This window comes from Sebastes umbrosus, chromosome 7, assembly GCF_015220745.1.
Source record: "Sebastes umbrosus isolate fSebUmb1 chromosome 7, fSebUmb1.pri, whole genome shotgun sequence".
NCBI lineage: Eukaryota > Metazoa > Chordata > Actinopteri > Perciformes > Sebastidae > Sebastes > Sebastes umbrosus.
The window spans coordinates 14586019-14612004 of NC_051275.1; the positions used below are offsets into that span (position 1 = coordinate 14586019).

Sequence of the window (25986 nt, forward strand, 5' to 3'; positions counted from 1 at the left end):
TGCAGAAATTAAAAAAAAGACAAAAAGGCCTTTGCAGATTTGTAATTGATCATATCTTTAAAAACATTAAAATGGGAAAGTGTGGTGTTTGGTTTCTTCAAAAAAAAAAAAACAATATTTTGTTATGATAAATTTGATATGTTTTCTTTTAATCTTTTATTCATACATATACATTTAACATTAAATACCTTATATTGTATATTTGTTTAGTGTGATATACCTCTGACTCTTTTGTTATTGTAATACTGAATGTGAATTATGTTCTTATGTTTAATAAATAAAGAAAGTAGAGATAAGTATCCAACTAGTGTAAAATAACATGATGCCATGGGTTGGTTTTCCACCCATCCTCCACAATTTTTTGAGTCACCAGCTGTCACTGGTGTATACATATGCAACTCTATCAAATAACAAGAATGTCGGTATTTGATGATTCTGTGAATCCCCAGATTAGGTTCAATCCCAAAGTTTTTAAAATTTTCGCGTCATACAATATCTGCAAAACTATGTTAAGGTTAAAGTTAAGGCAAGATCATGCTTTTGGCAACTGAATGTTGAATTATGGTTAGAGTCAAGCAGCTAAAACACTATTTGAAGTTTGGGAAATGGTAGACAGGAATCAAACTGCAGTCTCATGCCACCACCATAACCTACCACTAACTACGTCCTGCATTGTCACTTAAAATATTCACTGTACTTAATAATGAGATGTAGTAGAATCATCCGATATAGACGTAATTCTTGGAAATACTGGGCTGGCATGTTATATTTTTTCGGTATGTGTTTTTATACATTAGTACACATTGTTTAATATTACATGAACACATAATGATAACACATATACCCACAACCAGACTCCCAACACACACACACACACACACACACACACACATAAACACACACAATGTATAATGTTGAGCACATTTATAGCTCAGTAGAAACCCTTACCAAAAATACATTTATTCAAGTGTGCTATTAGTAAACTTTGTTTAACATTAAAATAAGAGAGTATACTTTACATTTACTTTATATGTACCTATCAGAGATATACTTAACAAAAGTATGCATAAGTATACTTGGCTCATACTGACAAGAATACAGAAAAGTCTAAGTAAGCTTGGCTCATAGGCCTAATTGTACTTAATGTTTTGATCGAGATATACTTGAGAAAAGTATAATTAAGTATTTTTGTCTTATAGGCCTACATAAAGGTATACTTGGCTTGTAGTTGTGCTTAATTTTTGATGGAGTAGCATATTAAAATGTGTGAGTTGTAACTATAAAACTATTTAATATTTGGTTACCATATTTATCTGAATAACAATTATTCTGTAGTGTTTCTCCGAATCCTCTCCTGATAATTGAGGTTGATTCCCAACTTTTTTTTTTTCTGTTTTTCCCTTTTCATTGTTGCAAATTTGGCAAATGAAAAAAAATCTCCAGCTTCAGTCCCCCTGATCACACGCCCCTACATTTTAACTGACAGTAATAATGACGTAATGGTCTTAGAAACAGAATGTACCATCTCATATGAAGAACAGCAAAGCAATATGACATCAATATACAGTGATTCGATAAGAGGACAATCTGCAGAAGTATAAAGCTCTGCCTATGACAGGAGAAACACCTGCTGGTCAGCAAAATAAGAGCTCATCAAAGCGAACAGGTTAGTATGTGTGCCTGTTTGTTCCAGATGTGTGACTGTGCCTATGTCATGTTATTGTTTGTGCTTTTTGTGGGAGCCTTTGGACCAGAGGAAGACACGGCGCTCTGTGAGATGCTGGGGAGCCCAGAGTTTCCTCTGTTATCTAAGGAAGGAGATATCACTATTGGAGGAGTTTTCTCTATCTACGATGCAATATCGAAGCCTCCGTCCTCCTTCACAGATACCCCAGAACGTCTCATATGCTCTGGGTACTGTTTGTTGTCTCCTTTCTCATTTGTTTTGTTTTTTAACAGAAGACAAGTCGAAAAGCTGTTGGTTAAAACTGTTCTCACTCTTTTCAGGATAAATTTGAGACAATTTCAATTTGTCCAAACAATGATTTTTGCCATCCAGGAGATCAACAATAGCAGCTCTCTGCTGCCTAATATCTCAATTGGTTATAAGGTGTTTGACAGCTGTTTTTCAACACTGTATGCAACGCGTGTGGTGATGGGTCTAATGAATGGGCAGGAAAGGACTTTGGGTCAAACCTGCTCCAGACAGTCATCTGTTCTTGCCATCATCGGAGCCTCTGAATCCTCCTCAACTATTGCATTGCTACGAATTGCAGGGGTTTTCCACATACCAGTGGTAAATGTTGTCATATTTGTATTCATTTTATGACTGATTTCACCATTTTCCTTTTTACAATTCCCTCCTTTTCTTTTCTTTTAGATCAGTCACTTTGCCACTTGTGCTTGTTTGAGTAACAGAAAGGAGTACCCCTCCTTTTTCAGAACCATCCCTAGTGACTACTATCAGAGCAGAGCTTTGGCAAAACTGGTAAAGCACTTTGGCTGGACATGGGTTGGGGCAGTTAGAAGTGACAATGACTATGGTAACAATGGCATGGAGACATTTATCACAGCTGCAAAGCAGGAGGGGGTCTGCATCGAGTACTCAGAGGCCATCTCAAGCACTGACCCCAGTGGGCATATTGCCAGGGTGGTCAGAGTGATCCAAAGCGGCAGTGCAAAGGTTTTAGTTGTCTTCCTCGCCCAGGAGATAGAAATGCTGCTTGAGGAAGCTCTGAAGCAGAACATAACTGGGCTGCAGTGGGTGGGCAGTGAGTTCTGGATTGCGGCAAGTTACCTGGCCACCAAGAGGTACTCGGGAATCCTGACAGGATCTCTGGGCTTCACCATCAGAAAAGCAAAGATCCCAGGCCTGCGAGAGTTTCTTTTGCAGGTTAACCCAAGTCAAAAACTTCATAATAATCTGCTGAGGGATTTCTGGGAAACCACATTTGGTTGCAGTTTCCAACCCAGTCTGCATGGTCAGACCCAGTGCTCTAGTTCTGAAAGACTAGAGGACATCAACAATTCTTTCACAGATGCGTCAAACCTAAGGATTTCCAACAATGTGTATAAGGCTGTGTATTCTGTGGCTCATGCCATGCATAACATGTTGAAATGTGGACAAAGTGGTGAAGCGGTGAATCAGTCCTGTATCTGGAAAGATTTTTTAGAGCCAAAAGAGGTTAGAATTTGCCTTCAACAATTAAGTACATAATTTGAAATAATAACCCTGTACTTGTAAGTTATTCACCATTGTTCTCTGTTGGTAGGTTGTGAAACACCTCCAAGATGTGAATTTCACCCTTCAGTCAGGAGAAACTGTGGGTTTTGATGAAAACGGAGACCCTGCAGCAACTTATGAGCTGGTGAACTGGCAGAGAAACCAAGCAGGAGATGTTGTGTTTGTGGCTGTAGGGAGCTACGATGCCTCACTACCGAATGGAAGGCAGTTTATCATGAACGGAATAAACACAACATGGGCTGCTGGATCCCCAAAGGTATCAAACAAACATGTTCTGTATGAAATAGGTTACACATTGTGGAGGTTCATTTTTAAAGTAATAAGTGTGATTCCCCACATTAAACATAGAACTCTGCATCGTTTAGGAAGTCATAAAAAACTATACACGTCAGAATAACGTGATGTTATATCTGTTCCGTATCCGTCAACCAAAACAAACCACATAAAGTAGAAAACGCATGGATACAACCTGCACCGTCACATTTTAAATCCAAAGTGCCAAACACTACACATATAATGAAGTAGGGAAACACTTTGGGTTTCACACATTGCCAGGAAAAGCAGAGCTAGACATCATGACTAAAGCTGCATGCTAACTCTGTCATGGAAAGAGTTATCTTATTGCAGTAACGTGCGGTCAATCCAGCTGTCACTCCCATCTCTGTGGTCAAATCAGACAATGCTACAACTGTAGAGCACAAACTTGACAAAGGTAGCGGAAGTACACACGTGTGACCCCTTCCTGTTTCAAAATAAGGTGTTAACAAAGGGAACTGTATATACAAAATGCATATATGGAATAATTGGAAATGATTGGATTACATTACATGTACCTTATAAATTAAAAAGAAATAACACTAACTTGTGAGGGAAATGTCTTTATTCTTTGATTTTTGAGTTACTGGAAAAAAAACATTTAATAAACATTTCCTGACAAGGACTGATATTTGAATTCAGGACATCTCTGACTACATACATGCTGGAAATCAAATATTGTAATGAAGAATTTAGAGATTTTTCAAAGTAAAAGTCACTAGAAGTGTATGATTCAACTTTTTCCCATGGTCTGTTTTTAAAAAAGTTATCAAAAATCGCAGTAAATGGTAATATTGAATTGTAATACTTGTAGAATCACAATAGTTTCAATATATATTCAATCAGCACCCAAGTATGATAGTATTGAATCGGGAGATAGGTGTATCATCCCAGCCCTACTGTTTAGCTGTAAAATGAGAACCATGAAAGAAAAGCCATGAAAAACAGTTGAGACAATATCAAACACCGCCCACCAGCTGGAGCAAACTTTCTCATTTTGTTGCCTTGTTTGGAAGTTTGATCGGAGGTCGCGAGTTTCACGAGAAGTGATTGGCAGCTGCTCTAGAGACTACTCAGCTCTGATTGGCTATTTTCCTTTGGTGCTGTGAAATCTTACAGATGCCATTAGGAGTACAGGAGGACACAGAGTAACATCATTTTCTTTTTTTCAGATTATCTGTCTCATGCACTACTGTCAGGGTATAGTGACCGTTTGATAAAAATAACTTTTTTTATCATATTTGCTCAAAGTTCCGACTTCAGTTTTCAGTATTCGGATTACAGATGCAACACACTATGAGTAACTTATGAGTTGTGGTGTTGTTACAGAGGCCAACGTCTGTCTGCAGTGAGAGTTGTCTGCCAGGTTTCCGGCAGGCTGTTATTAAAGGCAAACCAATCTGCTGTTTCTCCTGCATCGCCTGTGCAGATGGAGAGATCAGCAACTCCAGCAGTGAGTAGATCTGTAATTTATTATGTGATATTTTGACGAAATCAATGCTTTCCAGTATCTTTATAAGTCACTAATACAGCCAGTGCTTATTTTAATATGAACTCTGCTCTCATAACTTGCAGCTGATAGCATGAACACATTTCAGCGTTTCATGTTTTCCATTCAGATTCTGCAGAGTGTTTGCGGTGTCCACTGGAGTACTGGTCAAATGAAGATCACAGCCAGTGTGTTCCAAAGGTGATCGAGTTCCTATCTTATGGAGAAACCATGGGTGCCCTTCTCGCTGCTTTTTCATTGTTCGGAGCAGGTTTAACACTGGTGGTGTCATGTGTCTTCTTTCGCTTTCGTCACACACCTCTTGTCAAAGCCAGCAACTCTGAGCTGAGCTTTCTGCTGCTCTTCTCCTTGACTCTGTGTTTCCTGTGCTCTCTGACCTTCATAGGCCGGCCCTCTGAGTGGTCCTGCATGCTGCGACACACAGCATTCGGTATCACCTTTGCCCTGTGCATGTCTTGTAACTTGGCTAAAACCATGGCGGTGGTGAACGCCTTTAAGGCCAAAAGGCCAGCGAACACAGTTCTTCAGTGCTCTGCTCCGTTTCAGAGAACAAGTGTTCTCAGCTGTACTTTACTGCAGGTGTTAGTTTGTGTGCTGTGGTTAACTCTTGCCCCACCATTCCCCTACAAAAATACAGCTCATGCCACTGAAAAGATTATTCTAGAGTGTGATTTAGGTTCACCTATTGGGTTCTGGGCTGTGCTGGGGTATATAGGACTCCTGGCTGTGCTCTGCTTCGTTTTCGCTTTTCTGGCTCGAAAGCTGCCTGATAATTTCAATGAAGCTAAATTCATCACCTTCAGCATGCTGATATTCTGTGCAGTCTGGATCACATTTATCCCAGCGTATGTCAGCTCTCCTGGGAAGTTCACTGTGGCTGTGGAGATATTTGCTATTTTAGCCTCCAGTTATGGACTACTTCTCTGTATATTTGCACAAAAGTTCTTTATTATTGTTCTCAAACCTGAACTAAACACAAAAAAATATCTGATGGGGAAAACAGGATCCCATTAAACATAAATTAAATGACAGTCTTTTAGTTTGTTAATTCACGGCTTGTGGCTTGGCTTTAATTTTGAAGTGACCCCATAATACTATTCATTAAATCATACATATGATTTAGCTTGCTTTTTCTGTATCAAAATCCAGACAAAACCTACAAAGCAACAGTTTTTTTTTTTCAAAGTAATTTCAACATTGTTGACTGTCAGTTAAACTCCCATTTTGATTTTAGGTTATTCCATGATGTAGTTAATCCTACCTATCAGGTGTTACAATAGACAGTTAAACAAATGCTTGCATTAAATGATAATAATAATAATAATTTGCATTTCATATGAATAAAAAAAAGGCTTTGTATTGTCTTACACTTGTATTGTTACCACTTTATTGCACAACAAAATACATTTAGAAAAAATATAAAAACTATCCATGACTTCCTGTCTATTCATTTTAGTTTGTATAAAAGGTCTTTCACCATGTACACTGTCATCACACAAAAATAATATGCACATATTTTACAAAATATATGTGGGTAAAAAAACCTTGTCATTATATAAAAATACTTGAATAAAACCTGAACTCGACACTAACCTCTCCCACACAGAATATCCTGTCTTTAACATTCCCAAATATACAGTAGCTAAGAAATAATAAAGATCATAATTTATTCAGGGAAGTTCAATTGCGAACCAGGTTCTCATTTTCAGGGATACCCTGTTCACACTCAAACAGTTACAATCAATCACACCCTGAACTCAACTAATGCATATAGCTCCACTGAAATAGGTTGGGAGTTAAAGACCTTGCTCAACGGCAGATCAGTACCCTGTGGATTGAACCAGCCACCAAAAGTCGCCTAAGATATGTCATAAAATATATGATATTTACTGAGCATGTTTTCAGGGTTTCATTCAATAAACACCAGAAAAAGAGGAGCCTACATTAGTACATAAATATGCATGTCAACAACCATCGACTCCTAACATGCTGGTGTTAGCATAACATTTAGCATGTTACTATGCTGAATAAAAGGCTGTTCTTCAGTACCACCTGCTGGACAATTAATATGTTGTAATTGAAATAAAAATATTAAAATATTAATACTATTTAATTTATATATATATATATTTACCATACATATATATAGTGTATTCACATCTAACGTTAACAAATATCATGACCGTTAGTATTTAAAGATTCTGTGAAACCCCAGATTTGGTTCAATCTCATTATTTTTGAATTTTTCGCTTCATAAAATTTCTGCAAAACTATGTTAAGGTTAAAGTTAAGGAAAGATCATGCTTTTGGCAAACGAATGATGGTTAAATTATGGTTAGGGTCAAGCAACTAAAACACTGTTTGAGTTTTGGGAAAGAGTAAACTGTAACAGGATCCAATCTCCAACCCAGATTTGCTAAATGCTCTTTCACCAACATAACCTCCACACCACTAACTACGTCCTGCATTGGCACTGAACATTGTTCTTAATCGTGAGGTGTAGAAGAATCGTCCAATACAGACATAATTCTTAGGAATACTGGTGCTGACATATTATGTCTTTTTTTATAATGATTTTTTTAAACACATTGTTTAATATTAAATAAACACATATGATAACACATATGTCATCAACAACACTCCCAACACACACACACACACATAAACACACACAACGTATATGGTTGAGCACAGACAGGACTTGAAGGATTTAAATGTTCGGTTTGCACTGATCCACCACCTGTCTCTCTACTGATATACTGCACCAAAACAATTCATACAACACAAACCTATTTCTTTGGTATCTGGGCCTGAAACATTTAAAGTGTACTGCCCCAAACAAACATGAAGGGCCTAATAACATTTTTAGTTCTGTTGTAATGATATCATTATTTAAAAAAAAATATTCAACTATAAAATCAAAGCACTACCTCAAATTTTGGTTCCCATATTTGTCTGAATCACAATTATTTTATAGTGTTTTCTCCAAATCATCTCCTAATTTTTTTGTTTGATTTCCAGCTTTACTTTTTATCTGTTTCTCCATTTCATTGTTGTGGATTTGGCAAATTAAAAAAGATCACCAGCTGCAAAATACACTTCTTGATATTCTCATTTTGCAGCTAAAGTCTGTTTCCCCCTCATCACATCCCCCTAAAATGTAAATTACAGTAATATTGACATAATGGTCTTAAAAACAGAATATACCATCTCAAATGAAGAACAACAAAGTGATGTGACATCATTATTCAGTGATTCAATAAGAGGACCATCTGCAGAAGTATAAAGCTCTGCCCATGACAGGAGACACACCTGTTGGTCAGCGAAAGACAAACTCATCACAGCGTACAGGTTAGTATGTGTGCCTGTTTGTTTCAGATGTGTGACTGTGCCTATATCATGTTACTGTTTGTGCTTTTTGTGGGAGCCTTTGGACCAGAGGAAGACACGGCGCTCTGTGAGATGCTGGGGAGCCCAGAGTTTCCTCTGTTATCTAAGGAAGGAGATATCACTATTGGAGGAGTTTTTGCCATCCATAATCCAATATCGAAGCCTCCATCCTTCTTCACAGATACTCCAGAACCTCTCACATGCTCTGGGTACTGTTTGTTGTCTCCTTTCTCATTTGTTTTTGTTTTTTAACAGCAGCAAAGTCAAAAAAATTTTGGTTAAAACTCTTCTCACTCTTTCCAGGATAAATATGAGAGAATTTCAATTTGCCCAAACAATGATTTTTGCCATCCAGGAGATCAACAATAGCAGCTCTCTGCTGCCAAATATCTTAATTGGTTATAAGGTGTTTGACAACTGTGCTTCAACACTGTATTCTTCGAGTGTGGTGATGGGTCTAATAAATGGGCAGGAACGGACTTTGGGTCAAAGCTGCTCAGGCCAGTCATCTGTTCATGCCATCATCGGACCCTCTGATTCCTCCTCAACCATTGTGTTGCTACGAATTGCAGGGCTTTTCCAAATACCAGTGGTAAATATGTGTTACATTTCTATTATTTTTTTGAATCATTTCATCATGATCGTTTTTACAACTAAGTATGAAGGGACAATCAACAAAGACTAAATTATGGTAGTACTATGGTTCATTTCAAGGCTATAAGGTCAGGATTAAGGTTGCCAGAGTTTACACAGATGCAGCAGATTGAGTCAAAAGTCTACCTTTTGTCAGTTATTACTTGTACTTACATGTTATAAATGATTTTTTTTCCCCTCCTTTTTTTCATTAGATCAGTCACTTTGCCACTTGTGCTTGTCTGAGTAACAGAAAGGAGTACCCCTCCTTCTTCAGAACCATCCCTAGTGACTACTATCAGAGCAGAGCTTTGGCAAAACTGGTAAAGCACTTTGGCTGGACATGGGTTGGGGCAGTTAGAAGTGACAATGACTATGGTAGCAACGGCATGGAAACATTTATCACAGCTGCAAGCCAGGAGGGGGTCTGTATTGAGTACTCAGAAGTCATCTCAAGCACTCACCCCAGTGGGCAAATTGCCAGGGTGGTCAGAGTGATCCAAAGTGGCAGTGCAAAGGTTTTAGTTGTCTTCCTCTCCCGGGGGGTAGAATTTCTGCTTGAGGAAGCTCTGAAGCAGAACTTAACTGGGCTGCAGTGGGTGGGCAGTGAGTCCTGGATTACGGCAGGTCATCTGGCCAACAAGAGGTACTCAGGACTCCTGACAGGGTCTCTGGGCTTCACCATCAGAAAAGCAAAGATCCCAGGCCTGAAAGAATTTCTTTTGCAGGTTAACCCAAGTCAAGAACCTCATAATAATCTGCTGAGGAAGTTCTGGGAAGCCACATTTGGTTGCAGTTTCCAACCTAGTGTTAATGGTCAGACCCTGTGCTCTGGTTCTGAGAGACTAGAGGACATCAACAATGCTTTCACAGATGTGTCAAAGCTAAGGATATCCAACAATGTGTATAAGGCTGTGTATGCTGTGGCTCATGCCATGCATAACATCTTGAAATGTGGACAAAGTGAAGCAGCGAATCAGTCATGTATTCGGAAAGATTTTTTAGAGCCAAAACAGGTTAGAGGTCGCCTTCAATAATTAAGTAAAAGATCTGAAATACTAATCCCGTACTTGTAAGTTATTCACTATTGCTCTCTGTCAGTAGGTTGTGAAACACATCCAAGATGTGAATTTGACTCTTCAGTCAGGAGAAACTGGGTTTTGATGAAAACGGAGACCCTGCAGCAACTTATGAGCTGGTGAACTGGCAGAGAAACCAAGCAGGAGCTATTGTATTTGTGGCTGTAGGGAGCTATGATGCCTCACTACCAATTGGAAAACAGTTTATCATGAACGGAATAAACACAACATGGGCTGCCGGATCCCCAAAGGTATCAAACAAACATGTTAGGCATGAAATAGGTTACACATTGTGGAGGTAATTTGTTTAAGTATTAAGTGTCACATCCATAATTAAAAATAGGTCAATTTTGCATAGTTTAGGAAGTCATATAAAAGTAAAGAATTTAAAATATACACATATATGAAAATATAATGTATTTTGCAGACTGACATGCCAAATGCCAAGAGTTTCACTTCCGATGCAGATTGATGTCTAAGATCAAGGTATAAAGCTTAAACTACAGTTTTTGGAGACCCTAAAAAAGACCCTGATGCTGATAAAATTAAAGCAATTACATTAAAACTGCAGTCGTTACCTTTGAAAAAATATGATAAAAAGTTATTTTTATAAAACTGTCACTATATCCTGACAATAGTACATGAGAATATAATCTGTGAAAAAAAATATGTTCTTCTGCATCATCCTAGTGCTCCTAATGGCATTTGCAATTTTCTACCATGCCCAAACAAAAACAACCAATCAGTCGAACAGTCTCTGCTGTCAATGACTGCTCGCGAAACTTATGAACTCTGATCAAACTGTTAAACTAGGCAGCTCTGATCAAATATGAATCAATATTCTGTTACTGTAATATCTATTTCTCTCTTCAAATATTTTCAGAAAGATATTTTACTCTACTCTTTAGCTGTAAAATGAGAAAGTTGGTCAACCGGCCTCCACGAAAAAAACAGTCTAGACAAAACCAAGCACCGCCAACCATCCAGAGAGAACTTTCTCAATTTACAGCTAATCAGTACACTTTGTGTGCCCCAGTGATCCTGGGAGTTGTGTTGTCGGGGGGATTAGCACCTGGCAGGGTCTCCCAAGGCAAACTGGATGGATGGATGGATGAATAGATGGATGGATATTTGCTCAAAGTTACCGACTGTAGGTTTAAGTATTTGGATTACAGGGGCAACAAACTATAAGTAACTGATGAGTTGTAGTGTTGTTACAGAGGCCACAGTCTGTCTGCAGTGAGAGTTGTCTGCCAGGTTTCCGGCAGGCTGTGATTAAAGGCAAACCCATCTGCTGTTTCGCCTGCATCGCCTGTGCTGATGGAGAGATCAGCAACTCCAGCAGTGAGTAGATCTATAATTTTTTATGTAATATTCGCACGAAATCAATGCTTTCCAGTATCTTGATAAGTCACTACATATAGCCAGTGCTTATTTTAATATGACCTCTGCTCTCAGAACTTGCAGCATGAACACATTTCAGCGTTCCATGTTTTCCATTCAGATTCTGCCGAGTGTTTGCGGTGTCCACTGGAGTACTGGTCAAATGAAGATCACAGCCAGTGTGTTCCAAAGGTGATCGAGTTCCTATCTTACGGAGAAACCATGGGCGCCCTCCTCACTGCTTTTTCGTTGTTCGGAGCAAGTTTAACACTGGTGGTGTCATGTGTTTTCTTTCACTTTCGTCACACACCTCTTGTCAAAGCCAGCAACTCTGAGCTGAGCTTTCTGCTGCTCTTCTCCTTGACTCTGTGTTTCCTGTGCTCTCTGACATTCATCGGCCGGCCCTCTGAGTGGTCCTGCATGCTGCGACACACAGCATTCGGCATCACCTTTGCCCTGTGCATGTCTTGTGTCTTGGCTAAAACCATGGCAGTGGTAAACGCCTTTAAGGCCCAAAGGCCAGCGAACACAGTCCCTCAGTGCTCTGCTCCACTTCAGAGAACAAGCGTTCTCAGCTGTACTTTGCTGCAGGTGGTAGTTTGTGTGCTGTGGTTAACTCTTGCCCCGCCATTCCCCTACAAAAATACAGCTCATGCCACTGAAAGGATTATTCTAGAGTGTGATTTAGGTTCACCTATTGGGTTCTGGGCTGTGCTGGGGTATATAGGACTCCTGGCTGTGCTCTGCTTCGTCTTCGCTTTTCTGGCTCGAAAGTTACCTGATAATTTCAATGAAGCTAAATTCATCACCTTCAGCATGCTGATATTCTGTGCTGTCTGGATCACATTTATCCCAGCGTATGTCAGCTCTCCTGGGAAGTTCACTGTGGCTGTGGAGATATTTGCTATTCTGGCCTCCAGTTATGGACTACTTCTCTGTATATTTGCATCAAAGTGCTTTATTATTGTTCTCAAACCTGAACTGAACACTAAAAAACATCTGATGGGGAAAACATGATCCCATTAAAGATAAATGAAATGACAATCTTTTTTTTTTTTTTTTATTTCACGGCTTGTGGCTTGGCTTTAATTTTGAAGTGACCCCAGAATACTATTCATTTAAACATACATATTATTTATCTTTCTTTTTCCTGTATCAAAATCTAGAAAAGGTAAATGCTACAATACGCAGTTAAAAAAATGCTTGCATTAAAATAATAATAATTTTCATTTCATATCATTGCAAAAAATGTTAACAATATGTTTTGTGTTTTCTTACACTTGGATTGTTACCACTTTTGTGCACGATAAAAATAAATTTAAAAAGAAAAAACTATCCATGACTTCCTGTCTCTTCATTGTAATTAGCACAATAGGGCCTTCACCATGTACACTCTCATTACACAAGCATAATATGCACATATTTTACAAAAACATACAGGTTAAAAGGCTTTGTTATTATATAAAAAAAAACTTGAAGAGAACCTGAACTTGACACTAACCTCTTCCACACAGACTGTTCTGTGTTTAGTATCCCCAAATATACAGTAGCTAATGAAATTACAAAGATCTTAACCATAATTTATTCAGCTAAATTCCATTACAAACCGGGTTCTCTTTTTCAGGTATGCCCAGTTCACACTCAACCAGTTACAGACATTAGCACCTTGAACCCGACCAGTGCATATAGCTCCACTGAATCAGGATCCAAACTCCAGTATGCTGCTTGAAGAAAGGGTTGTTACATGTCCATGTAACCAACGGTTAAAAGAAATGTTATTAATTAATTAAAAAGCTGACCGGCTCAGAGGAGCGGCTTGTCACTTTAAAGAGAAAAGCTGGTCCACCTTAGAAGCCCACCTTAAGAGGCGGAGCCGGAGTTGCAGGATACAGGAAGTTGACCCCTGTCTCTCATGCTTGCTTGAGCCAAGCCCCGAGGAAGAGCGCCGGGCGTCGATCCGGATTTTCGTAGTGGCCAAACGGCGGTACTGCAACTTCCGTGTCAGTCACGTGATGCCATTGGGCCCAAAAAGACTTTTTACCATAGACTTACATTGGGAAAGAGACGTCTATAACTCAGCGGATATTTTTTTTTAGGTTAATCAACTTCCCAGTACAAACACCTAAGCACCCCTTATTTAAAAAATATTTTTTTAAAGTAGTAAAACACACTAATAGGCAATCCAGAGTTATCTCCCTTCCTCTGTTCATGTGAGTGAGACCCAGACCGAGGCTGGAGCGCAAGCCGTGACGACGGCGTGACGAGCAGACACTACTCCGCCAATCATCTCGGACGCTACTCCGCCAAGATCCGAACACTTTTCCAGACGACAGTGGAGCCATTTAGGCTTCATATACCAATGAGCAACTCTCATAGGAATGACCGGGGCCCCGCTTCCAACGCTGTATCCAGTTCTTTTAATACATCCATGGCTTGAGCGGAACGGAGGAGTTGTAGTTTCGTTGTATTTATTCACCAACAAATAAACTGTGCACACACTGCTACACCTATGTTCACAGCTATAACGTCACCAACAACCTCACACTCCCCGCCAACCCACACACACAGTCTGTCGGAAACTCGCTAAAGTTACGCAGACTCTAGCCTACGTGTGTGGCGGCGGTGAGCACGAAGCCTCCGGCAATGATAGAGCTGCTAACGTAGCACAGATACACACACTGTCGGTCACTCGCTAAAGTTAATCTGGGCAGACAAAGTATCATTACGGCGGTCAGACACACAGCTGACAACCTGCTAAACTAAACTAAATGTGCGGTGGAGACGTTTACTGGGAAAATGGCAGCATGTCTGCAACACTACATGCAACACAGTGGCTGCTTAGTTAAAGCTCCCGGACGGGGGAACTGGGGACTCAGTTGTCTGTTGTGCTCCTACACAACAGCTGGCGCACTGCTGCATGCGAGGCACAAATCTTGTCGGTTAACGGTTAATAAACGGTTAACGAGGGTCAGTTATCGGATAAGAATTTTTTTTCAAAATAGCATCCCTAGTACTACACATTGGAACTGTCCTTCACCGTGAGGTGTAGTAGAATCATCCAATATACATATAATTCTTAGGAACATTGGCCTGGAATATTATATTTTTTTTCTGTGTTGATTTATTTAATATAAGTACACATTGTTAACCCCCTTCCCCCTCCCCCATATCATTTAGTAGTAGAGACAGAGACAGTGAAGGGGCATGGGGGTTGTTTTGTTTAATATGTTAGTCTAGTCCACCTGACTCATTCATCCTTTATCTGACTGACGATTGCTTTGGATTTGTAATTGAGAGTTTTTCTCTGAGGCTGTTCTGTTTTTCCATTTTCATTGTTGTAGATTTGGCAAACAAAAAAAATTCCATCTTCAAAATAAACTTCTTGATATTCTAAGTTTGCAGCTAAAGTAGGTTTCCCCCTCATCACACCCCCCTACAATTTACCTTACAGGAATAATGACGTAAAGGTCTTAGAAACCGAATATAGAATCTCAAATGAAGAACAACAAAGCGATATGACATCACTATACAGTGATTCGATAAGAGGACCATCTGCAGAAGTATAAAGCTCTGCCCATGACAGGAGACACACCTGTTAGTCAGCGGTAGAAGAGCTCATCAAAGTGAACAGGTTAGTATGTGTGCCTTTTTGTTCCAGATATGTGACTGTGCCTATGTCATGTTACTGTTTGTGCTTTTTGTGGGGGCCTTTGGAGCAGAGGAAGACATGGTGCTCTGTGAGATGCTGGAGAGCCCAGTGTTTCCTGTGTTATCTAAGGAAGGAGATATCACTATTGGAGGAGCTTTCTCCATCCACAAACCAACATTTAAACCTCCGCCCTCCTTCACAGATGCTCCAGAACCTCTCATATGCTCTGGGTACTGTTTGTTGTCTCATTTCTCATTTGTTTTGTTTTTAACAAAAAAAAATGAAGAAAAACTTTTAGTTAAAACTGTTCTCCCTCTTTTCAGAATAAATTTGAGACAATTTCAATTTGTCCAAACAATGATTTTTGCCATCCAGGAGATCAACAATAGCAGCTCTTTGCTGCCTAATATCTCAATTGGTTATAAGATTTTTGACAGCTGTCAATCAACAGTGTATTCAACGCTTGTGGTGATGGGTCTAATAAATGGGCAGGAACGGACTTTGGGTCAAAGCTGCTCAGGCCAGTCATCTGTTCATGCCATCATCGGACCCTCTGATTCCTCCTCAACCATTGCGATGCTACGAATTGCAGGGCTTTTCCAAATACCAGTGGTAAATATGTGTCATAGCTGTATTCATTTTTTGAATAATTTTACCATGTTCCTTTTTACAACTTAGTATAAAGGGACCATCAACAAAGACTGAATTCTGGTAGTGTTATGGTTCATTTCAGGGCTACAAGGTCAGGATTAAGGTTGCCAGGGTTTGCACAGATGCAGCAGATTCAGTCAAAAGACTACCTTTTGTCAGTTATAACTTATACTCACATGTTATAAATGTTTTGCTTTTTTCCCTCTTTTTCTTTTCTGTTAGATCAGTTACTTTGCCACTTGTGCTTGTCTGAGTAACAGAAAGGAGTACCCCTCCTTCTTCAGAACCATCCCTAGTGACTACTATCAGAGCAGAGCCTTGGCAAAACTGGTAAAGCACTTTGGCTGGACATGGGTTGGGGCAGTTAGGAGTGACAATGACTATGGTAACAACGGCATGGAAACATTTATCACAGCTGCAAGCCAGGAGGGGGTCTGCATCGAGTACTCAGAGGTCATCTCAAGGACTGACCTTAGTGGGCAAATTGCCAGGGTGGTCAGAGTGATCCAAAGCGGCAATGCAAAGGTTTTAGTTGCTTTCCTTTCCGAGGAGATAGAAATGCTGCTTGAGGAAGCTGTAAAGCAGAACTTAACTGGGCTGCAGTGGGTTGGCAGTGAGTTCTGGATTACAGCAAGTTATCTGGCCAACAAGAGGTACTCAGGACTCCTGACAGGGTCTCTGGGCTTCACCATCAGAAAAGCAAAGATCCCAGGCCTGAAAGAATTTCTTTTGCAGGTTAACCCAAGTCAAGAACCTCATAATAATCTGCTGAGGAAGTTCTGGGAAGCCTCATTTGGTTGCAGTTTCCAACCTAGTGTGCATGGTCAGACCCTATGCTCTGGTTCTGAGAGACTAGAGGACATCAACAATCCTTTCACAGATTTGTCAAAGCTAAGGATATCCAACAATGTGTATAAGGCTGTGTATGCTGTGGCTCATGCCATGCATAACATCTTGAAATGTGGACAAAGTGAAAAAGTGAATCAGTCATGTATTCGGAAAGATTTTTTAGAGCCAAAACAGGTTAGAGGTCGCCTTCAATAATTAAGTAAAAGATCTGAAATACTAATCCCGTACTTGTAAGTTACTCACTATTGCTCTCTGTCAGTAGGTTGTGAAACACATCCAAGATGTGAATTTGACTCTTCAGTCAGGAGAAACTGTGGGTTTTGATGAAAACGGAGACCCTGCAGCAACTTATGAGCTGGTGAACTGGCAGAGAAACCAAGCAGGAGATATTGTGTTTGTGGCTGTAGGGAGCTATGATGCCTCACTACCAATTGGAAAGCAGCTTATCATGAACGGAATAAACACAACATGGGCTGCCGGATCCCCAAAGGTATCAAACAAACATGTTAGGCATGAAATAGGTTACACATTGTGGAGGTAATTTGTTTAAGTATTAAGTGTCACATCCATAATTAAAAATAGGTCAATTCTGCATAGTTTAGGAAGTCATATAAAAGTAAAGAATTTAAAATATACACATATATGAAAATACTGTGTATTTTGCAGACTGACATGCCAAATGCCAAGAGTTTTACTTCCGATGTAGATTGATGTCTAAGATCAAGGTATAAAGCTTAAACTACAGTTTTTGGAGACCCTAAAAAAGACCCTGATGCTGATAAAATTAAAGCAATTACATTAAAACTGCAGTCGTTACCTTTGAAAAAATATGATAAAAAGTTATTTTTATAAAACTGTCACTATATCCTGACAATAGTACATGAGAATATAATCTGTGAAAAAAAATTATGTTCTTCTGCATCATCCTAGTGCTCCTAATGGCATTTGCAATTTTCTACCATGCCCAAACAAAAACAACCAATCAGTCGAACAGTCTCTGCTGTCAATCACTGCTCGCGAAACTTATAAACTCTGATCAAATATGAATCAATATTCTGTTACTGTAATATCTATTTCTCTCTTCAAATGTTTTCAGAAAAATATTTTACTCTACTCTTTAGCTGTAAAATGAGAAAGTTGGTCAACCGGCCTCCATGAAAAAAACAGTTTAGACAAAACCAAGCACCGCCAACCAGCCAGAGAGAACTTTCTCAATTTACAGCTAAACAGTACACTTTGTGTGCCCCAGTGATCCTGGGAGTTGTGTTGTCGGGGGGATTAGCACCTGGCAGGGTCTCCCAAGGCAAACAGGATGGATGGATGGATAGATGGATGGATGGATGGATGGATGGATGGATATTTGCTCAAAGTTACCGACTGTAGGTTTAAGTATTTGGATTACAGGGGCAACAAACTATAAGTAACTGATGAGTTGTGGTGTTGTTACAGAGGCCACAGTCTGTCTGCAGTGAGAGTTGTCTGCCAGGTTTCCGGCAGGCTGTGATTAAAGGCAAACCCATCTGCTGTTTCTCCTGCATCGCCTGTGCTGATGGAGAGATCAGCAACTCCAGCAGTGAGTAGATCTGTAATTTTGTATGTAATATTCGCACAAAATCAATGCTTTCCAGTATCTTTATAAGTCACTACATATAGCCAGTGCTTATTTTAATATGACCTCTGCTCTCAGAACTTGCAGCATGAACACATTTCAGCGTTCCATGTTTTCCATTCAGATTCTGCCGAGTGTTTGCGGTGTCCACTGGAGTACTGGTCAAATGAAGATCACAGCCAGTGTGTTCCAAAGGTGATCGAGTTCCTATCTTACGGAGAAACCATGGGCGCCCTCCTCACTGCTTTTTCGTTGTTCGGAGCAAGTTTAACACTGGTGGTGTCATGTGTTTTCTTTCACTTTCGTCACACACCTCTTGTCAAAGCCAGCAACTCTGAGCTGAGCTTTCTGCTGCTCTTCTCCTTGACTCTGTGTTTCCTGTGCTCTCTGACCTTCATAGGCCGGCCCTCTGAGTGGTCCTGCATGCTGCGACACACAGCATTCGGCATCACCTTTGCCCTGTGCATGTCTTGTATCTTGGCTAAAACCATGGCAGTGGTAAACGCCTTTAAGGCCCAAAGGCCAGCGAATACAGTCCCTCAGTGCTCTGCTCCACTTCAGAGAACAAGCGTTCTCAGCTGTACTTTGCTGCAGGTGTTAGTTTGTGTGCTGTGGTTAACTCTTGCCCCGCCATTCCCCTACAAAAATACAGCTCATGCCACTGAAAGGATTATTCTAGAGTGTGATTTAGGTTCACCTATTGGGTTCTGGGCTGTGCTGGGGTATATAGGACTCCTGGCTGTGCTCTGCTTCGTCTTCGCTTTTCTGGCTCGAAAGCTGCCTGATAATTTCAATGAAGCTAAATTCATCACCTTCAGCATGCTGATATTCTGTGCAGTCTGGATCACATTTATCCCAGCGTATGTCAGCTCTCCTGGGAAGTTCACTGTGGCTGTGGAGATATTTGCTATTCTGGCCTCCAGTTATGGACTACTTCTCTGTATATTTGCATCAAAGTGCTTTATTATTGTTCTCAAACCTGAACTGAACACTAAAAAACATCTGATGGGGAAAACATGATCCCATTAAAGATAAATGAAATGACAATCTTTTTTTTTTTTTTTATTTCACGGCTTGTGGCTTGGCTTTAATTTTGAAGTGACCCCAGAATACTATTCATTTAAAAATACATATTATTTATCTTTCTTTTTCCTGTATCAAAATCTAGAAAAGGTAAATGCTACAATACGCAGTTAAAAAAATGCTTGCATTAAAATAATAATAATTTTCATTTCATATCATTGCAAAGAATGTTAACAATATGTTTTGTGTTTTCTTACACTCTGATTGTTACCACTTTTGTGCACGATAAAAATAAATTTTAAAAAGAAAAAACTATCCATGACTTCCTGTCTCGTCATTGTAATTAGCACAATAGGGCCTTCTCCATGTACACTCTCATTACACAAGCATAATATGCACATATTTTACAAAAACATACAGGTTAAAAGGCTTTGTTATTATATAAAAAAAACTTGAAGAGAACCTGAACTTGACACTAACCTCTTCCACACAGACTGTTCTGTGTTTAGTATCCCCAAATATACAGTAGCTAATGAAATTACAAAGATCTTAACCATAATTTATTCAGCTAAGTTCCATTACAAACCGGGTTCTCTTTTTCAGGTATGCCCAGTTCACACTCAACCAGTTACAGACATTAGCACCTTGAACCCGACCAGTGCATATAGCTCCACTGAATCAGTATCCAAACTCCAGTCTGCTGCTTGAAGACAGGCTTGTTACATGTCCATGTAACCAACGGTTAAAAGAAATGTTATTAATTAATTAAAAAGCTGACCGGCTCAGAGGAGCGGCTTGTCACTTTAAAGAGAAAAGCTGGTCCACCTTAGAAGCCCACCTTAAGAGGCGGAGCCGGAGTTGCAGGATAGAGGAAGTTGACCCCTGTCTCTCAAGCTTGCTTGAGCCAAGCCCCGAGGAAGAGCGCCGGGTGTCGATCCGGACTTTCGTAGTGGCCAAACGGCGGTACTGCAACTTCCGTGTCAGTCACGTGATGCCATTGGGCCCAAAAATACTTTTTACCATAGACTTACATTGGGAAAGAGACGTCTATAACTCAGCGGATATTTTTTTTTTAGGTTAATCAACTTCCCAGTACAAACACCTAAGCACCCCTTATTTAAAAAATATTTTTTTAAAGTAGTAAAACACACTAATAGGCAATCCAGAGTTATTTCCCTTCCTCTGTTCATGTGAGTGAGACCCAGACCGAGGCTGGAGCGCAAGCCGTGACGACGGCGTGACGAGCGGACACTACTCCGCCAATCATCTCGGACGCTACTCCGCCAAGATCCGAACACTTTTCCAGACGACAGTGGAGCCATTTAGGCTTCATGTACCAATGAGCAACTCTCATAGGAATGACCGGGGCCCCGCTTCCAACGCTGTATCCAGTTCTTTTAATACATCCATGGCTTGAGCGGAACGGAGGAGTTGTAGTTTCGTTGTTTTTATTCACCAACAAATAAACTGTGCACACACTGCTACACCTACGTTCACAGCTATAATGTCACCAACAACCTCACACTCCCCGCCAACCCACACACACAGTCTGTCGGAAACTCGCTAAAGTTACGCAGACTCTAGCCTACGTGTGTGGCGGCGGTGAGCACGAAGCCTCCGGCAATGATAGAGCTGCTAACGTAGCACAGATACACACACTGTTTGTCGGTCACTCGCTAAAGTTAATCTGGGCAGACAAAGTATCGTTACGGCGGTCAGACACACAGCTGACAACCTGCTAAACTAAACTAAATGTGCGGTGGAGACGTTTACTGGGAAAATGGCAGCATGTCTGCAACACTACATGCAACACAGTGGCTGCTTAGTTAAAGCTCCCGGACGGGGGAACTGGGGACTCAGTTGTCTGTTGTGCTCCTACACAACAGCTGGCGCACTGCTGCATGCGAGGCACAAATCTTGTCGGTTAACGGTTAATAAACGGTTAACGAGGGTCAGTTATCGGGTAAGAATTTTTTTTCAAAATAGCATCCCTAGTACTACACATTGGAACTGTCCTTCACCGTGAGGTGTAGTAGAATCATCCAATATACATATAATTCTTAGGAACATTGGCCTGGAATATTATATTTTTTTTCTGTGTTGATTTATTTAATATAAGTACACATTGTTAACCCCCTTCCCCCTCCCCCATATCATTTAGTAGTAGAGACAGAGACAGTGAAGGGGCATGGGGGTTGTTTTGTTTAATATGTTAGTCTAGTCCACCTGACTCATTCATCCTTTATCTGACTGACGATTGCTTTGGATTTGTAATTGAAAGTTTTCTCTGAGGCTGTTCTGTTTTTCTATTTTCATTGTTGTAGATTTGGCAAACAAAAAAAATTCCATCTTCAAAATAAACTTCTTGATATTTTAAGTTCGCAGCTAAAGTAGGTTTCCCCCTCATCACACACCCCTACAATTTACCTTGCAGGAATAATGATGTAAAGGTCTTTGAAACCGAATATACCATCTCAAATAAAGAACAACAAAGCGATATGACATCACTATACAGTGATTCGATAAGAGGACCATCTGCAGAAGTATAAAGCTCTGCCCATGACAGGAGACACACCTGTTGGTCAGCGGTAGAAGAGCTCATCAAAGTGAACAGGTTAGTATGTGTGCCTGTTTGTTCCAGATATGTGACTGTGCCTATGTCATGTTACTGTTTGTGCTTTTTGTGGGAGCCTTTGGAGCAGAGGAAGACACGGTGCTCTGTGAGATGCTGGGGAGCCCAGAGTTTCCTCTGTTATCTAAGGAAGGAGATATCACTATTGGAGGAGTTTTCTCTATCTACGATCCAATATCAAAGCCTCTGTCCTCATTCACAGATACTCCAGAACCTCTCATATGCTCTGGGTACTGTTTGTTGTCTCATTTCTCATTTGTTTTGTTTTTAACAAAAGAAATGACGAAAAACATTAAGTTAAAACTGTTCTCCCTCTTTTCAGAATAAATTTGAGACAATTTCAATTTGTCCAAACAATGATTTTTGCCATCCAGGAGATCAACAATAGCAGCTCTTTGCTGCCTAATATCTCAATTGGTTATAAGATGTTTGACAGCTGCCGTTCAACACTGTATTCAACGCTTGTGGTGATGGGTCTAATAAATGGGCAGGAACGGACTTTGGGTCAAAGCTGCTCAGGCCAGTCATCTGTTCATGCCATCATCGGACCCTCTGATTCCTCCTCAACCATTGCGATGCTACGAATTGCAGGGCTTTTCCAAATACCAGTGGTAAATATGTGTCATAGTTGTATTCATTTTTTGAATCATTTGACCATGTTCCCTTTTACAATTTAGTATAAAGGGACCATCAACAAAGACTGAAATCTGGTAGTATTATGGTTCATTTCAGGGCTATAAGGTCAGGATTAAGGTTGCCAGGGTTTGCACAGATGCAGCAGATTCAGTCAAAAGTCTACCTTTTGTCAGTTATAACTTATACTCACATGTTATAAATGTTTTGCTTTTTTCCCTCTTTTTCTTTTCTGTTAGATCAGTCACTTTGCCACTTGTGCTTGTCTGAGTAACAGAAAGGAGTACCCCTCCTTCTTCAGAACCATCCCTAGTGACTACTATCAGAGCAGAGCCTTGGCAAAACTGGTAAAGCACTTTGGCTGGACATGGGTTGGGGCAGTTAGAAGTGACAATGACTATGGTAGCAACGGCATGGAAACATTTATCACAGCTGCAAGCCAGGAGGGGGTCTGCATCGAGTACTCAGAGGTCATCTCAAGGACTGACCTCAGTGGGCAAATTGCCAGGGTGGTCAGAGTGATCCAAAGCGGCAATGCAAAGGTTTTAGTTGCTTTCCTTTCCCAGGAGATAGAAATGCTGCTTGAGGAAGCTGTAAAGCAGAACTTAACTGGGCTGCAGTGGGTTGGCAGTGAGTTCTGGATTACAGCAAGTTATCTGGCCAACAAGAGGTACTCAGGACTCCTGACAGGGTCTCTGGGCTTCACCATCAGAAAAGCAAAGATCCCAGGCCTGAAAGAATTTCTTTTGCAGGTTAACCCAAGTCAAGACCCTCATAATAATCTGCTGAGAGAGTTCTGGGAAGCCTCATTTGGTTGCAGTTTCCAACCTAGTGTGCATGGTCAGACCCAGTGCTCTGGTTCTGAGAGATTAGAGGACATCAACAATTCTTTCACAGATGTGTCAAAGCTAAGGATATCCAACAATGTGTATAAGGCTGTGTATGCTGTGGCTCATGCCATGCATAACATGTTGAAATGTGGAAAAAGTAGTGAAGCGGTGAATCAGTCGTGTATATGGAAAGATTTTTTAGAGCCAAAGCAGGTTAGAGTTTGCCTTCAACAATTAAGTAAACATTTTAAATAATAACCCTGTATTTTAAGTTATTCACCATTGTTCTCTGTTGGTAGGTTGTGAAACACCTCCAAGATGTGAATTTCACCCTTCAGTCAGGAGAAACTGTGGGTTTTGATGAAAATGGAGATCCTGCAGCAACTTATGAGCTGGTGAACTGGCAGAGAAACCAAGCAGGAGATGTTGTGTTTGTGGTTGTAGGGAGCTATGATGCCTCACTACCAAATGGAAAGCAGTTTATCATGAATGGAAAAAATACAACATGGGCTGCCGGATCCCCAAAGGTACCAAACAAACATGATATATATGAAATTGGCTACACATTGTTGAAGTTGATTTTGAAAGTAATAAGTGTGATTCCCATCATTAAACATAGAATTGTGCATCATTTAGGAAGTAATTAAAAGTTAAAAGAAAATATTACAAAAGTATGTATATTTTGCAGACTGACATGTTAAGTGCCAAGAGTTTCACTTCTGATTTAGGTTGATGTGTAAAACCGAGATATTAAGTATAAACTAGAGCTTTTATAAAAATAGCTTTTTTTTTATCATATGCTCAAAGTTACAGACTGCAGCTTTAAGTATTGGGACTACAGGGGCAACAAACTATGAGTAACTGAGGAGTTGTGGTGTTATTACAGAGGCCACAGTCTGTCTGCAGTGAGAGTTGTCTGCCAGGTTTCCGGCAGGCTGTGATTAAAGGAAAACCCATCTGCTGTTTCTCCTGCATCGCCTGTGCTGATGGAGAGATCAGCATCTCCAGCAGTGAGTAGATCTGTAATTTATTATGTAATATTTGTATGAAAAAATGCTTTTCAGTTTCACTATCAGTCACTAAATACATCCAGTACATATTTTAATATGACCTCTGCTCTCATAACTCGCATCTGACAGCATAAACACATTTCAGTATTCCCTGTTTTCCTTACAGATTCTGCTGAGTGTTCACGGTGTCCACTGGAGTACTGGTCAAATGAAGATCACAGCCAGTGTGTTCCAAAGGTGATTGAGTTCCTATCTTACGGAGAAACCATGGGCGCCCTCCTCGCTGCTTTCTCGTTATTCGGAGCAAGTTTAACACTGGTGGTGTCATGTGTCTTCTTTCACTTTCGGCATACACCTCTCGTCAAAGCCAGCAACTCTGAGCTGAGCTTCCTGCTGCTCTTCTCCTTGACTCTGTGTTTCCTGTGCTCTCTGACATTCATCGGCCGGCCCTCTGAGTGGTCCTGCATGCTGCGACACACAGCATTCGGTATCACCTTTGCCCTGTGCATGTCTTGTATCTTGGCTAAAACCATGGCAGTGGTGAACGCCTTTAAGGCTAAAAGGCCCTCAAACACAGTTCTTCAGTGCTCTGCTCCGCTTCAGAGAACAAGCGTTCTCAGCTGTACTTTACTGCAGGTTTTAGTTTGTGTGCTGTGGTTAACTCTTGCCCCACCATTCCCCTACAAAAATACAGCTCATGCCACTGAAAGGATTATTCTAGAGTGTGATTTAGGTTCACCTATTGGGTTCTGGGCTGTGCTGGGGTATATAGGACTCCTGGCTGTACTCTGCTTCGTCTTCGCTTTTCTGGCTCGAAAGTTGCCTGATAATTTCAATGAAGCTAAATTCATCACCTTCAGCATGCTGATATTCTGTGCTGTCTGGATCACATTTATCCCAGCGTATGTCAGCTCTCCTGGGAAGTTCACTGTGGCTGTGGAGATATTTGCTATTTTAGCCTCTAGTTATGGATTACTTCTCTGTATATTTGCACCAAAGTGCTTTATTATTGTTCTCAAACCTGAACTGAACACAAAAAAACATCTGATGGGGAAAACATGATCCCATTAAACATAAATGAAATGACAGTCTTTGACTTTTTTATTTCTAGACTTGTGGCTTGGCTTTAATTTTGAAGTGACCCCAGGATACTCTTCATTAAAACAACAATATTATTTGGCTTGCTCTCTCTGTATCAAAATCTAGAAAAGGTCGGTGCTACAAAACACAGTTAAAAAATGCATGCGTTAAAATAATAATAATTTGCATTTTATATCAATAACAAAAATATTAACAATAAGTTTTGTATTGTCTTACACTTGTATTGTTACCACTTTATTGCACAAAAAATACAATTAAAAAATATGTAAAAACTATCCATGACTTCCTCTCTCTTCATTTAAATTTGTGTAATAGGGCCTTCACCATGTATATTGTTATCACACAAACCTAATATGCAAATGTTTTACAAAAACATGTAGGTGAAAAGCTTAGTTATTTTATTAAAACTACTTGAATAGAACCTGAACTTGACACAAACCTCTCC

General features: G+C 40.2%; 4 protein-coding genes across 4 annotated transcripts; all 4 read left to right on the top strand.

Annotated features, from left to right (window-relative positions):
* Positions 1-1762: 1762 nt before the first annotated feature.
* On the top strand, positions 1763-6083 carry LOC119490880 (extracellular calcium-sensing receptor-like). Its single transcript, XM_037774405.1, has 6 exons — positions 1763-1914; positions 2008-2296; positions 2381-3184; positions 3273-3500; positions 4889-5012; positions 5179-6083. Exons 1-6 carry the CDS (start codon positions 1778-1780, stop codon positions 6081-6083), a joined length of 2487 nt encoding a protein of 828 aa, XP_037630333.1. The 5' UTR covers positions 1763-1777.
* Positions 6084-8516: 2433 nt separating this feature from the next.
* On the top strand, positions 8517-12571 carry LOC119490882 (extracellular calcium-sensing receptor-like). Its single transcript, XM_037774407.1, is given in 7 exon segments — positions 8517-8668; positions 8763-9051; positions 9308-10108; positions 10197-10240; positions 10242-10422; positions 11392-11515; positions 11676-12571. Coding segments are annotated over 7 exon segments (2472 nt in total). The 5' UTR covers positions 8517-8531.
* A 2695-nt stretch (positions 12572-15266) lies between these two features.
* LOC119490879 (extracellular calcium-sensing receptor-like) lies at positions 15267-19409 on the top strand. Its single transcript, XM_037774404.1, has 6 exons — positions 15267-15433; positions 15527-15815; positions 16077-16877; positions 16966-17193; positions 18153-18276; positions 18437-19409. Exons 1-6 carry the CDS (start codon positions 15282-15284, stop codon positions 19330-19332), a joined length of 2490 nt encoding a protein of 829 aa, XP_037630332.1. The 5' UTR covers positions 15267-15281; the 3' UTR covers positions 19333-19409.
* A 2636-nt stretch (positions 19410-22045) lies between these two features.
* On the top strand, positions 22046-25735 carry LOC119490881 (extracellular calcium-sensing receptor-like). The gene is made up of 6 exons (XM_037774406.1): positions 22046-22197; positions 22290-22578; positions 22840-23643; positions 23730-23957; positions 24317-24440; positions 24607-25735. Exons 1-6 carry the CDS (start codon positions 22061-22063, stop codon positions 25500-25502), a joined length of 2478 nt encoding a protein of 825 aa, XP_037630334.1. The 5' UTR covers positions 22046-22060; the 3' UTR covers positions 25503-25735.
* Positions 25736-25986: the final 251 nt, after the last annotated feature.